The sequence below is a fragment of the Lissotriton helveticus genome, chromosome 2_2 (assembly GCF_964261635.1).
Source record: "Lissotriton helveticus chromosome 2_2, aLisHel1.1, whole genome shotgun sequence".
NCBI lineage: Eukaryota > Metazoa > Chordata > Amphibia > Caudata > Salamandridae > Lissotriton > Lissotriton helveticus.
This window is the reverse complement of record NC_136060.1, coordinates 117,195,897-117,211,038: the sequence shown is the minus strand read 5'-3', so window position 1 is coordinate 117,211,038 and position 15,142 is coordinate 117,195,897. Positions and strand designations below refer to the sequence as shown.

Genomic DNA, 15,142 nt, shown 5'->3' with positions numbered 1-15,142 from the left:
AATTAATCCTCCTTGCGAGGAATTACCTCATTGTGATCAATTCATACATCTGCTTATAAGTCGATGTCTCGCTTATGGATGCCGCTACACTTATTCTCCAATGTCGCAGACAAATTCTAACCAAAAAAATGAGGGAGTTTTACACCTATTGTCACCATGAAGCCCCTTATTCGAAAGATATTGCGCATTTCTCAATACTGGCGATACCACGTACCTTTCACAGTAAGTCGCGTCACAGCGGCTTGGTCTGATTAAGTCAAATGCCGATCCCGGCAGATTCCCAATAGTAACTATAGCAGAAAAGGGAACGGATACATTTGTATCTCGCTGCTGTGCAGCACTTGTAACAATACTAACAAGCTAACAACTGTCGCGAAAACGCCACGTACCTGATTGTGTCCACACATTGAATGCCGGTGAATTTGAGGGCTGGCTTTCTATTTTCGCACGGCTCCTATGATTATAAAAACACCGGTTGAGGGCGTGTGCATAAGCGAATACAACGCGGTTGTGTCACGTTTCTATTCAGCGATACCAATCAAAGATTGAACATTATTGGGAACCGTACCTTCTACTGCATCAAGCGCTCGAGTCTCCCGATCTCTCTATTCTGCTCTATCGGTGGCCATTTGGAAAACACCCATATTTACATCCTCCTTTCGCAACCAGAGGATTGTGGGACACATAGTTTTTTAGCAATGAAGAGGCTATTCCAAACGTTTGGTGTCTGCAAAGTATGGAGGGGCATTAAATGCGAGGCTACGTATTGCCATGCTGTATTATTAAAAATGGAATCAGATGGCAGTGTGTGGCAGGGGACTAAAAGAGTAACATGTTGTTATTCACAACCTGGACAATTCAGACAAGCTGTTTAGTCCTGTCAATGTACTATTAAATTTCAGGATTAGGTAAGCCTCTTTTTGTAACAAAACTCTTTTGACATCCACGGGGCGCCTTGCATGATTCAGGGCAAATAAGACTGACCACTTAAAGTCATTCTCACTATGCCCTTTTTCGACAAAATGCTCGACCATTGGTGCTGTCAGAACTTTCTTTTTTATGCTGGACCTGTGTTGACTGATTCTCAGGTTGACTTGTTGGTTGGTCTTACCTATGTAGATCTTCCTACATGGGCATACTATCACGTACACTACGTGTTTTGTCTTACAATTAGTAAACCATAGATATTTCCATTTTACTCCTAGGTGTTGAAATTCATTGCCTTCAATCGTACTGGGACAGGCCACACAATTCCCACATTTGTGGTGGCCTTCCAGTGGTTTCATCTTCCATTGGGAAAGTAAGTCATTTTTTGCTTTTGGTACAGTGATATCTGCCTTCACTAACTGTTGATACGTAGATACAGCGCACTCCTGCCCTTTTATTTTGATGCACGACAACGCATGCAGGAAGGCTTGCTGCACTGCCGTGCGTTTAAATATTGTAAATGAGGCCCTCTATGTTTAAGAATATTTGTTAACTTCACACAATAGAGAAAAAAAATAACCTAGATTAATAAAGGACCCTTAAATACTTCGAGTAATATTAGATCAATATATCATTAAATAATTTAAGATTGCTTCCCCTATATATGCATGAATCATTACATTCTGTTGATCCCTCTTCCTCTCTGACTTGTATTGCTATTTGAGATCAGACTATCCCAAATATATACTTGCATTAGTATAAGACCTTCCTGTTTGTTTACAGACCGGTGTGCCATAATCCCAGCTGTGAAGTAAACAGTTCATGTAAATTATAGCTGAGTGGATTGAATTTCTGCTACAGAGATCGATGTGTAACCTCCCAGGCTACAGGTTTGAATGGAACTCGCTCAATGCAGTCCCTTAAACTTTAAATTTGGATTAAGTATGTGCCATTTACGTTGGGTAGGAAAAGAAATATCTATGGGCCTAATGAGATTCAGTGGTCCTGGAGCGGGTGGCATGTCACTGCACCGCTCCGCCCAGGACCACCGAAACTCACTGCAGCCCGCCTGCCACATTACAAGTGATGTGGTGATCTGGCGGGCGGCATTGTTTAAAGGCTCATTGTGAGCCTCAAAAAGCACCGCCAGTGCACGTTCCTGCCTGGGAAGGAATGCACCATGTTGTGCATTCTCGTGCAGGAACTCGGGGTGCTTAACTACATGGGGCGCAACAGGTGCCCCCCTGCATGCACCACTGTGCACAGAGGCACAAGAGGGCCCTTGTAGGGTCCCCTTTGTTGCATCACCGCCACCCTTTTCATGGCAGTGCGACCGCCATGAAATGGGTGGCACAACTCAAAATATGCTTGTGGTGCTGCTGCGGCACTGCCAGCATGTTTTGGCCTTGAACCACTGCCAGACTGCCACAGGATCCTTGATCTGCGGCAGTAGCAGCAGTTCAGTGGCGGTTTGAACGGCATACCTATAATACTGCAGGCGGTCCCACAGTGTGGCGGTGGTTGGACTGCACCACGACTAAGGCGGCTGTCGTAATAAGGCCCTATGTATTAAATGTTTTGAAACAATTTAGTCTGTGGTGCTTGCTTTATACATGGTCAGTTCAATTGTAATGTTATGTAAGGTCGTGAACAGTGCACTGTAGGGAAATTACAGTTCCTTCTTACCTGGCACATTTCCCTTGTATTCTGATTTTCGAATGGGATGTTAAAACAAAGGAAAGTAATGGGCCCAGAATGTGCCCTATTCATGGGTGGGGACCTCTGTTAGGATAAGAACCCTCACTCATCTAAGGGTGACAAGCTTCATCATAGAGTTCCCTCCTCACACGAGTGCTGCAAGGTCACTGGTGTGGGCTACAACTCTTCTGGGCTAGAAGATGAGCTGGGGTGTTTTAAAGAAGGGACCAAGGTTAAGGAGAGTGAGGGGCAGAGTGCAAAGAGAAAAGGTTAAAACTGTAACTGGGATGCCAAATGTCTTTTATTCTGGGGTCTCCTGGGTCAGGATTAAAAAGATAGAGGACTAGGGGTTATCAGCAAATATACCTCAGAAATAGGTCAATATGTTTCTGCCTTCTGGTGACCCCAGCAGGGGTTCAAGGGGCATTCTTCAGGACCAAATGGTAAGTCACCCTGCATCAAAATCATAAAAATAAAAAATGAATATACTGGCCACCATGTGTTTTCTTTGCTCAATTCTGGGACACATGTGCCTCATTATCAATAACAAGCCATGTATGAATATTCCTAAGGCCTTCCCTGTTGCATTATCTAACAACACTAGGTTACCTCTGTCACTTCCCTTAACATATTTTAAATGCCCATGTTTCTTTACTATGTTACATCAAGGCATGACATACCCATTGATGTTATTGATGTGTGCTTCTCCTGCTTGCTTATCCTATTTCTTTGTTTCCCTATAGACGTGTACATAGTGGGGTCACTTACTAGGCTGAAGAGAGGTATTTAAAAATCACCCTCTAGGTAAGATTACCTAATTAATACTTTTTATCTCTTTGTTGTTGCCAAATTTGGAGACCTTACGCTGCAAAATCTAATAGGACATTTCAATATACAATTGATGACCCCTTTGTCAGGCTTTGTTATTTTTAGGTCGAGCTACGAATGCAGTGGAGCTGCTTCGCTAGCGAAGACTCTATTGCTGTGGCTTTGTTGCGCGAAGGGAGACAGGAGGTGGCGCGCGCGGACAGGCGATGTGCACGCGTACGGAGTGCACATCTCCTGTCCGCGCGTGCCACCTCCTCCTTTCGCGCACCAAAGCCACAGCATATCTCCTGTCAGCGCGCATTCACTTTCCCTCCCCCGCACCCCACCCGTCGGCTCTTTGAAGTTCTGCAGCGTCATCTACATTTTGCCTAAAGCCCGCACCACCCCCACCCCACCTGCATCAAATGCAATCATTGCTGTTTATTTTATATTGCTCGCGACCCATGACGGGGCACTGAAGCGTGTGTCTCCGGCACACCTAGGTGGGACGGTGCGCTGCGGTGTGTCTTGGATCTGCCTGCGTGCGAGTGCCTGGTAGCCCGTGTGCGCTGTGGAAGCTGCAGCTCTGCCCTCTCTGCACCCGGCTCCTCTATCTGCAAGGAGTTCGCTGCTCACGGGTGGGAAACGGCCACTACAACGCGGCCGTTTCCACAAATACATTAACCACGCATGCATTACAACGCATGCGTGGTTACCACGAAAGCCTTTACCACGCATACCTTTACTACGATGTATGTAGTAAAGGCATATGTGGTAAAGGTTCGAATTAAAAAAGGGTGGCTTGGGGGGGTCTCCCCCCCAAAAAAAAAACCTGACCTGAAATCATGTCAGAATGTGCAGGCAATCAGCGTTGTTTAAGAGGAAACGGAAAGAAACTTCCGCTTCCTCTTAACGACGTATGACGTCACCACGGAAGCATACGAGGAAAAGGTTATGCGTTGAAATACCATTCCGTTGTAACGCATGCGTGGTACAGGCATGCGTTGTAACAGAATGCGTTGTAAGAACATACAACCCTCATGGGTCTTCTCTCTAGTGCCTTTAGCAGGAGTGTGCCGGGTGATGAATGGACCCTCATTTCTCTCCAGCTGCATAAGGGGCTGGAGGGACAAAACCGGTCCGAGGTTTTCCTAGCAGGCCGGGAAATGGCACTTCAGTGCTTTATTGTGCCCTCGGGGTTGGCATAAGTTAACCCGGAAACTCGTGCCCCGTTCGTCCTCACCTCATCGCACCCTTCTTTGGGAACAGGCGAGGTGGCTTCCTGTCCTTGGTGCTGACAGAGTCGTGCTGGGAAGCACTTACTTTATCGTACTGCCTTGTTTTTGGAAACGTGCAGTGTCCTCGGAAGGAGCCAACGTGTCCGTCCCCGAAAGTGATCTCTCCAAACTAGTCACATAGTCAGTGTGTGTCGTGATGGGTCTTTAGTGCAAGGAGGGAATGCCCAGCCGCTGTTTCAAATGTGAAATACAGCAATTATCCAGGGTCATCAGTAGGGCCCGGTGCTGCTGCATATACGCCATGGCCGCATATACAAGTTTCGAGTCTCAATAAGCCCAAGCTCTCATGGCTCCCAGTCTGCTTCTTGAAGTACTGTGTCTCAGTATAAAAGCCAGGGCTAACGCACGCAAGGGTGAGCTCACCCTGACCCAGATAAGCTACTCGCACACGTACCTGGGAAACCGGAGAGCTGTACAGTGCCTCCTGTTGGAGAAACTCACATTTTACTTTTGTGTAACTCGACATTCTAGTCCCATCGTCTATCAGGGATATGTGCAGCACTCGGCCACCAACTCATACCACTCTTTTCTTTCTGATGAGACTGTGGACCATTCCTTTGCAATTCCAGGACCATAGCTCACTCATACAGGCTCCTGAAACCCGGTGGCCAGTATATAAATTTTATATTTTTATGATTTTAATGCAGAGTGACTTACCATTTGATCCTGAAGAATGCCCCTGAACCCCTGTTGGGGTCACTAGAAGGCAGAAACAGGTTGACCTTTTTTGAGGGTATATTTTCTGATAACCCATAGTCCTCTCTCTTTTTAATTCCTGGTTAGGAGACCGCAGGATAAAAGACATTTGGCATCCCAGATACAGTTTTAACCTTTTCTTTTTGCACTCTGCCACTCATTAACCTTATCCTTGGCCCCTTCTTTAAAACACCTCGGCTCCTCTTCTAGCCCAGAAGAGTTGTCGCCCACACCACTGGCCTTGCAGCCCTGGTGTGAGGAGGGAACCCTATAATGAAGAGTGTCACCATTTGGTGAGCAAGGGTTCTTTTCCTAACAGGGGTCTCCTTGTATGAATAGGGCACATTCTTGGCCCAGTACTTTCATTACATTACAAGCGGGGAGTTTTATTTTATCTCCTCTCTCCCCTTTCTTTTTTTTCTGTTTGGCGACTTCTTAGACTTACTTCTAGTGAGTTTGCATTGAGACAGAGAGTAGTATGGCCTCTCACACAGGGCCTCTCCCTTTGATTCCTAGTATGTATCAGTAGTAAAACTTATGCAACAACATTTGTGTCCATAATTATTAGTGTCTGTTTCGCTAGAAAACAACTCTGGTATCGGTTGCTACAGGATTCTTTTTTTCCTGTCAAAATTAGATCTGTTGGGAGGTATTCCAACAATGGACTCTGCGCTCTTATTGCACAATATTTTTTTTAGAAGTGCCTACGTATAACACCGTGACCTGATAACTTTGGGGTTTTCTTGAGGGTGGAATTGGAAAGTGGGGGGAATAGGTGCCACGGGAGGGGTGTGTTGGGTCTGAGTGTTTGATTGATCACTTTTTATTTGTTTACTTTAATATGCTCGCTTCATATGTCATGATGTACACTAATATAACTGTGGCAAGCCTTCTTGCTCATGAGCATATGCCTTGGATTGCTATTATAATACAAATGTATTGCATTACTGACTTATGTTACTCTCGTCACTTCCAGTTCCCTTTATTTTTACTGACTATTGCATGAGAATATCAATGTATATTATTCAACTGAAAGTGCTGCTATACTTCATTTCAATAAAATTGTTTTAAAAAAAATATCATACCTGTTGGGATGGAAAAGTCCTCTTCATGGTCATGCACCCTTATTCTGAGTGCCCAACTGTTGTAATATCTGGATTCCTAATGCTGATCTTTTTTGTCATAGCCAAACATGGATCATGTGTATGAACCATGACATAGGCCTGTCTCATGGACTGCGGTCATGATGAATCATGAGGAGCTCCTAAAACACTACCTGTAACCAGGAGTTGAGCAGCACAAGTGTAATGGTGGCAGCATGCCGCGTAGTGATCAGTAAGAGTGAGCAGGCCTGTCACTGGAGTGTGGCGTAGAGGCTCATTCATAATGTTCTGCTGCTGTGTGCTGAACTCCAAACCAACCTGGTATAGGCAAAAGAGAAGTGCTGCGCAGTGAAGCAGTGGTGTAACTACACTGGGTGTGTGTGTGTGTGCCTGGGGAGGATGCTGTACAGCGATAATGTAGTACTAGGTAGTGCATGCATGGTGTGTGTATGTACCCATGAGTGGTACGGTATCTGAAGGAAGTAGTGCTGAGCAGTGCATGCAGGGTAAGTGCAGGGTGTATGGGGGTAGCTGTGAGTGGTGCAATACATGAGGTGTGTGTGCATTTTAAATGCATATGTTGACGTATGTGTGCCTGTGAGTAATACAATATATAAAGCATACCATGCTGAGCAATGCATGCATGTTAAATGCATGTGCTGGATGTACTTGTGCCTGTGAGTCGTACAGTACATGTAGGAAGCATGCACTAAGGGTATGCGGGCCTATGGATGGTACAATACATGGAGGGCCCTGGGTTTAATTTTGGGAGACCCAGGCCAGCAAGGAGTGGAGTTAGAGAGACCCTCCCACCCAGCAGACAGATTTGTGGATTGCTACATTCGTAGGCTGAGTGGGAAACATATTGGGGACGGGAGGACTAGGCCTCTCCTGTACACTTCACAGGGTGCTCCATGATTCAGGGAGGTAAGACAAGTAAGGGAGATAAAAGAATCGTGGTATGAGCCATGGGCTTACCTTTTGATGCCCACGTCACTGTGGTTGATATCCACGTTTGAACCTAGCCACTTTCATGGCCTTTGTTGTGGGGCTAGCGCTTCAGAGACATGCCCTGCTGGGACAGACAGTAGAGGTGTTAGACCTGGCATCCTTGCCATGGTTTCCCCTGTCTTTTTGCATCTACCTCCTGTAATTGTGACGGTGTGCTGGACTTTGTTTTTTGTCAAGTATCTTTTTATTTGTTTTAAAGATATTGAAATACACAGATATGCAAAAATAACATGTAGGGGAAGGAGACACCAATGTACAATAACAGCCGAACAGTACAGTGAGCAAATAGATCGGACACAGTTTGTGAACTAGGAATCTGCTATTTCCAACTAGCATGATCAATCAATAATCGGTTGTCACCCAAACCACCCTCACCCAACCAAACAAATGAACATAAAAACTTAAACTAGGGTGTCATAGTCAATAGAGAGATAGCAAAAAAAGTTGTTGTAAAAGGGCATTGATTAGCCAACGGAGAGCCCCTCTGTCTGAAACTGCCCTTGTAGAACTCAAGCGTATTAGTGGGAGTTCTAGACATGGAAGAGATGCAGAGCTCGTAGCCTAGGACCGCATGAAAACAGGGCTAAACCTTCAGATAAATATTCTACCAGGGGGGCCCACACATAGTTGAATCCCTTGCAGGTGTCCTCTACGTCTGCCATTCTCTCCATCGCCAGTGCCCAACACAATCTAGTGTGCCATTGTGTGAGGGAAGGGGCCTCTGATTTCTTCCAAGCTGTGGCCAGTGTAACATCTGGGGGTGAAGATACCAATTGAACATAATTTTATAATGGGCCTCCCTTAGAAACATTGAATGATTAAACTTGGGAATATCCCTTTATAGCGAGGTCCATTGTTTCTCCTGTAGTGGGGTGTCCTGTAGTGTATCCCAAAACCTTTGGTGTCTTAAGGTGTGCGGGGAGCTCCGCTTCTGTAGAAGGGAGTAATGAAAGGAGATGGTGCCCTTTGAGGAGGCCCGGACAAGGCAAACTTCTCAATGGGGAGTAACTCCTGGGTAGCGGCCAGCCGCACTTGTGGTTGCAGAGCTCAGTGTTTAAGTTGTAAATAATAGATTTCCTCAGTAGGTGGGAGCTGAAAAGCCTTGGAGCACTCCGGGAAGGGGAGTAATCTCCCTTCTTCGAACAGGTGAAAGAGCGCAAGGCAACCTCCCTCCCGCCATGCATCAAAAGGACCTTCCTGTAAAGCTGGGGGGAAGTCTGGATTAAAGTGTATGGGTGTGAACGGGGAAGGAAAGGTCGTGAGTGGAGTGGTTCTGTTCAGGATGTCTCAGGTCCCTAAGGTGGTCGCCGTTAGCGTTGCACGGTCGATGTTGTTTGTGTTTCCACAGTAAGCCCCAGATCGTTCTTCCTGTTATTTGTCTGTCCATATAGAGCCAGAGCTTATCCAACTCTCGAAGGGACCACTCTGTGATCACCCTCAGTCGGGCCGCCCTATAGTAACCCGGGAGGTCCGTAAGGGCCAACCCTACCCCTCCCTTGGTCGCAACAGCAATCGGTTGGAGAGTCTAGCCCTCTGTCCCTGCCAAATAAACTTGGTGATCATTGTTTTTAATTCGGAGAACAGCGCCCTTTCCACAGGAATCGGAAAGCCCTGGAAGAGATACAGTAGAAGCGGAGGTTGTTCATTTTTATACCGTTTATCCTTCCGATCCACGAAAGGTAGGCCGCCCGCCATCTAGCAAAGTCAGCTTTAAGTTGGAGCAACAGCAGGAGGAAGTTCGCCCTATAGAGATGTTCCAGCTAGGGGGTGAGTTTGATGCCCAGGTAGGTGATGTCTTTGTGGGTACTACGAAAGGGAGTCGTGCCCTCAATAGCCCGCATAGTGTCGTTAGGCACTGTGAGGTTCAGGAGAAAAGATTTTGAGTGGTTCACCTTGAAGCCCGAGGCCCGCTCATATGCAGTAAGTTCTGCCAGGATCGCCGGTAGGGAAGATTGCGGTCTCGTGACTCAGAGGAGCACCTCAACCGCGAAGAGAGATATCTTGTGCTCGTCCAAGCCAAATGGGACTCCCCCTCTATCCGGGTTGGAACAAATGCGCTCCGCAAAGGGTTCAATACTGAGCACAAATAGGAGAGGCGATAGGGGGCATCCCTGATGGGTGCCCCGTGAAAGATGAAACTATTCCAAAGTCACCCCATTTACCAGGACCTTAGAGCGCGGCGCATGGTAATTTGCTTTGACAATCCCAATAAAGGACTCGGCGAAATCGAACTGGCGGAGAGTGCAGGTCAGAAAGGACCAGTCCATCCAATCAAAGGCCTTCTCCGCGTCCAGCGCGAGAAGGACCGTGGGAATCGCCTTCCTTTGCGCTTTCTCAATGATATGTACTACCCGTCTCAGGTTGGCATGGGTTTGTCCCCCCTTAATAAAGCCCACTTGATCGGCCTTCACCAAGAAAGGCATAATGTTTTCCAGGCGTGTGGGCAGGATTTTTGAATAGAGATTGGCCTCCAAATTAAGAAGCGATATCTGCCTGTAAGAGGTGCAATGGGAGGGGTCTTTCCCGGGTTTGGGGATGGCAGAGATCAGGGCTTCACCCATCGAGGGGGTCACCTGTTGGTGGCAGCGATGTCATTGAAAAGGGTCACCAGGAGAGGGACAAGATCCAGAGCGAATGTATGGTAGAAGTGGGCGTTGAGGCTGTCGGGCCAGGTGCTTTTTGGAGCTTAAGCGAGTCGATCGCCTTCTGAACCTGCTCAGCGGTGAAGGGGCTACTCAGCTCTTCGTTTGCAAGAGCGCCTGGATTTTCTCATGCATCGCACCTGTGTGCCAAGTTTCCAATTAATCGCCCTGCCTAAAGGAGTTGCCTCTGGGAATCAACACATTGCTTCTGCTCAATGCAACATTTCTCCTGTGTGCTGCAGAACTGAAGCATCCATTCCCATAGGACTCAAGAACTGATGCATCACTGTGTTTTCTGACACTTTCCTCCTTTGCTGCAGTTTTTGGTCTTGGATTTTGACGCATTAAAGGTACCTTTTTGCTAAAATAAACACATCCATAGAGACAGAATTGCTTAAACCTTTTAAAAGTAATATGGATTTTCATCATTTTGGTCTTGTTTTCTTTAGATAAAGATTGGATTTTTTTTTTCTAAACTGGTGTGGTGTCCATTTGTAGTGTTTTCACAGTGTTACTGTATGTGTTAAGTACAAATACTTTTCACATTGCCTCTGCGATAAGCCTGATTGCTCATGCGCAGCTACCAAGGGGGTGAGTAAGGGTTTTCTTGGATGTGTAACTCCCTTACCCTGACCACAAGGAAGGGTCCCTACTTGGACAAGGTACATACCACTGCCAATTAGAGACCCCCCCATTTCTAACAAAAGTGAACAGTGAAGCAGACACTTCAAAAAAAGTAGAGCCCCGACATAAAACTTCAAAGACTGAGATCATAAATCACATTTAGAGTCTGGTAATAGAACTAAAAGGAGGGGAGAATGAGACCCCAGAAATTGTCTTCTGCCAAGCAGATAGATAAGCTGGGTGAGGAGGGGAGACCTCTGCAAGACTTCTGCCTGTGACCAGAACTGAGGCCATGACATGCTTGTCTCCCTGATGGGTGAGGGGACATCAAATAGGAAATCAGAGACCACCTGCCCTGGAGCACTATCGCCTGCCTGCTTGCCAAGACTATTGTACAATGTGAAGAAGAGGAGAGCATTGGAGGAAGCAAGGTCCAGAGGGGAGCCCTGTTGAGTGGACTTTCTTTGTGATGTGTGAGAAAACGGCTGCTGCACCACACGCTGTGCGGCAACTTCTATGACAGAAGGTGCTACCTTAAATACTTGTTCCGTGTTGACAGGGCCAGAGCCCACTGACTGTGAGTGGTGGTGATCCATTGGCCACCGGGAGCAACGAGGTCTGCAACTTGTCCAACTCAAAAGAGCAAATGAGTACCCCATGGCCACTTCATCACCCAAGTTCGGGATTGAGGAACGGAGCATCTGAATCACCCTTTCTTCATCAGCTAGTGGAGATGCTTATCGCGCAGAGGGAGTGCATGAAACCTCAGATCGCTGCCAGAACCAAACCACAAGGGAGATAGAGCTTATGCCGGATGAGTGCAGTTGCTAAGTCAGTACACAGCTGACACACCTGATCAGGCTTGAGCTGCTGCGAGTGCCCGTGAACAGGGCACACACCAGTACTCTGCATGCTTCACTTCTACTGGAGCATGTAAGACTTGTTTCGGGCCTAATGGCCACGTGAGAACTCACTGCTGAGAATGCTGTAGTGCTAGGACAATTATGACTTCAATTTAAGAGCCAGAGTGAACTTTTAAGACATCGACTGCTAGTAGGGCATTTCCTGGATGTCGCCACCAGTGAATGGGGAATAAACACCATCGCTAACACGAGGATGGAGTGGGACAGGGAATTGTCATTGAAGCACTAGAACCCCTACCTCAAGGGGAACTGTGTTATTATTTGTGAACGTCGTATTTCTCCTTTGTGTGGCTAGCTGTGGAAGTAAGATATTTCTCTTAGTACATAAAAGTGAGCATTTGGCTGGACATTGATTTCTACTGCTGCGCACATTTTGAGTTGTGAGTCCATGTTCACTAATTAGTAACCTCCTGACCCCCCCCCCCCCCCCATTGCCCCCCCCCCCCCTTCCCCCGAGTGAGCCTTGGACTGCTCAGCCACGTTTTCCAGTGACAGTCCGCAGCAGAAGGTGTACTTGCCTCAGCTGCTCAGAATCCATAGTAGGCCACATCCTCGGACAATAGGAATAAAGGGCCTCAACCTACATGGTTGGGCCCAGTAGCCCCAGCCTGCCCCGCAGCCCTCTGAAAGGGGTTCCGGCAACATTCACCAAGCAACTAGTGAGTATTTCTGTAGGAAGAAGGAATACTCTCTCACGATGTCCGCTAGTAGCCATTACTAAAATAAACAATATCAAGTTTTTATTATTGCAATATCTTATGATGTATTAACTGCAAAAAAAACTCAAATACTCGGTCGGTGTCATGTCATACCAAGGCTTTAAAACTGTTTAGCAAGGCTAACAAGATAAAAACATTTTTGATGCGATATGTTTTATCTACTGATTCAAAACATCAAGGCACAGCACGGTGTTCTTTTCTTCATTTAAATAGCCCTAAATACTCTTTTACAAATAGAAAACATTCGAGAACATATGTGAGGCAGGCGAGAACATATGTGAGGCAGGAGCACAAACAGGTGCCTCTGTGTGACAGAGTTAAATTGTGCCGAACCCTCACAATATTAGAATCATACAATTTAAATATAAATATTTATATTTTAAAAGCACTTCACATAAACAATTTCTTTTGTGACAAAAATAGCTCTGAGACGTAAAATTCAAGACCGCCAAGCAGCAAAGAGGAAAAAAGGTTTCTTTTTTGGGCTTTTGACAAAGAAATCAAGATGGTGATTTTGATTCTGGTGTCTTAACCGTTTAGGACACCACCATGCATGAATTGTTTAACCTAGAGTCATAGCGAACGCTCATACCACATCAACAAACTGACAATCACGAGGTGATCGCAAAAAAGTTACTTCTACAAAGTCAAAGTAATGGTGCATGATCACACTGTAAACACAAACAAAAAAACACACTTTTAGAATGTTCGTAGATTCAAGAAATCACCCACCCACCAACAAATACAGATAGTACCACCATGCAGGTTATAAAATACTCCGCTCTTTTAACTGAGAAATATTTACATTATGTATATAAAAGTTTACAGCATTGGTACAGTTAAACGTAAAATTTCACTTAACATTCTGAAAATATTTAGTGTCCCATAATCATCTGTACAAAAATAGAGTGAATTTGGGCTGTCGTTTCCAAATTTTCAACATATTCGGGCGATAGTTGTCGAAGTTTCATTGTAACATTAAAACTCACACACCATGATCTGCAGGAATCCATTTGAAAAAAGCTTAGTGTGCCCTTTTGGGACCAGAGTTTGCCGTGATCGGTTCACCTTAAAACAGTCCAGTGTAGCGGACACACCTCTTGAAGACTACTTTCCATACTGGCCATGCTGTCATACTGCCTACACTCTACCGAAGAGATACTCTCAAACGGTGTGTCTCGAAGTGCTCCACCTGTTTACATTGTCACTTCTGTCATCAGTGTGCGTGCTTCCGGCATAGCCCCACGTGCATTGACGGGCACGCTACTGTTACTGGACTTCGTCGCCTAAGTTGTCAGTTCTGAGATGTGAAAGTTGTTGCTGGAGATGGGACTGACCGAAGGTGTTCTGTTGGAGTGGAAAAGCTGCTGACAAGATCAGCTGTGTTGACTGATTTCCATGGAGCAGGCGGGATGCCTGTTAGAGGGGAAAAAACAGTAACTATTATTTATAGTTTCAACACACAAGAATAACAAGCAAGGGCAAAGCTAATAGGTCTTGCCTCTAAAAGTAAAAGCTTTTGCTGTACCAATGTGTATTTAGGTCTGAGCTTTGAGGAAGCTTTAGCTGTCTCGACAGACTATTGTTTCTTCAAAAACATAACAGAATATGCACATGCATAAAGGGTCTTTATAGGTGGTCTTCATCCACTAGACCGTTAAATTGTCAATTACATTTTGCTTCTGCCCATCACAGCTTACGACATGGGACAGAGCGTCAGCTACTTCTGTCACTGGTTCCCTGCGTTTTGAATGACTACATTTTGCTTTTGCACAACGTGGTCACCCCTTTATAAAATACAAATTAGTTAGTGCACTTCCTTGGCAGGGAATATAAAAGAGTTCACATCATGATGCAGCATTCCTGGACTGGTAATAGCAGTCACTGAGTGTAGGAAGCTGGCTCTGTATGTACTGCACCAAAGTATGGTATAGTGTGCACAGAGGCCAGGGAAGTATAGTAGAGGCTAAATTAGGTAAGTACTAACAGCTCTCTTTGTGTTAGTGTGGGCGAGCAGTTAGGCTTATCCAGAGAGGGCGTTAAGCATTTATTGTATTAGCTCAATCAAGGACTAATTACACACACTCAGAGAAAGTATCCAGACCAATTGGGTAAGTATAAAAAAGTATACTTATGTTTCATTTATAGAACCAAGAAGGACTTGGAACAGGTAGTTAAAATGTACTTTCAATTGTAAAACTTAACACCGAAATGCGATTGGAATGGATTTGCAATTGTTACAGGTTGGAATTGGTTCAAAAAGCAGTTTAACTTATACAGTATTTGCTTTTGGAATAGTTTTTGATTACATCAACTACTAGAGGTGGTATGCCTAGATAACACACCAGGGGATCTTAGGGTTTAAGGTATAGTTACTTTTCTTCCATACAAAACAGCAGTTCAACACAGAACATTTTTGGAACAAAAACTCATAACACTGGTTACTATGGGAGAAAAAAGGTTATTGGTTTTACAGATAAGTACTGGACTTGTGAGTAGGAATCCTGGGGGTTAGGACCAATGTTCCCCAAGGTCTAGGTAGTCACTCCAATTGTACCACCAGCAGCATTGCAGGTTCCCCAAATGTTGGCTAAGGGGGCCTTCAGTCAGGGACTGCTTATGAGCAGGCCACTCTCCTAGGGTAAAGGGTCAGCACTGCATTGGCCAACGATCAGCACAGGAGTGGCACCACCA

At 45.6% G+C, this 15,142-nt stretch overlaps 1 protein-coding gene across 4 annotated transcripts in view; it reads right to left on the bottom strand.

Moving 5' to 3' along the window:
• Positions 1-12,539: 12,539 nt before the first annotated feature.
• CLOCK (clock circadian regulator) overlaps positions 12,540-15,142 on the bottom strand; it is a 1,757,788-nt gene continuing 1,755,185 nt past the window's right edge. For all 4 annotated transcript variants that reach the window (XM_078678181.1, XM_078678183.1, XM_078678184.1 and 1 more), the window contains one exon: positions 12,540-13,864. In XM_078678181.1, the coding sequence (XP_078534307.1) occupies positions 13,718-13,864 (147 nt within the window). In that variant the 3' untranslated portion in view covers positions 12,540-13,717. The remainder of the gene's footprint in view (positions 13,865-15,142) is intronic.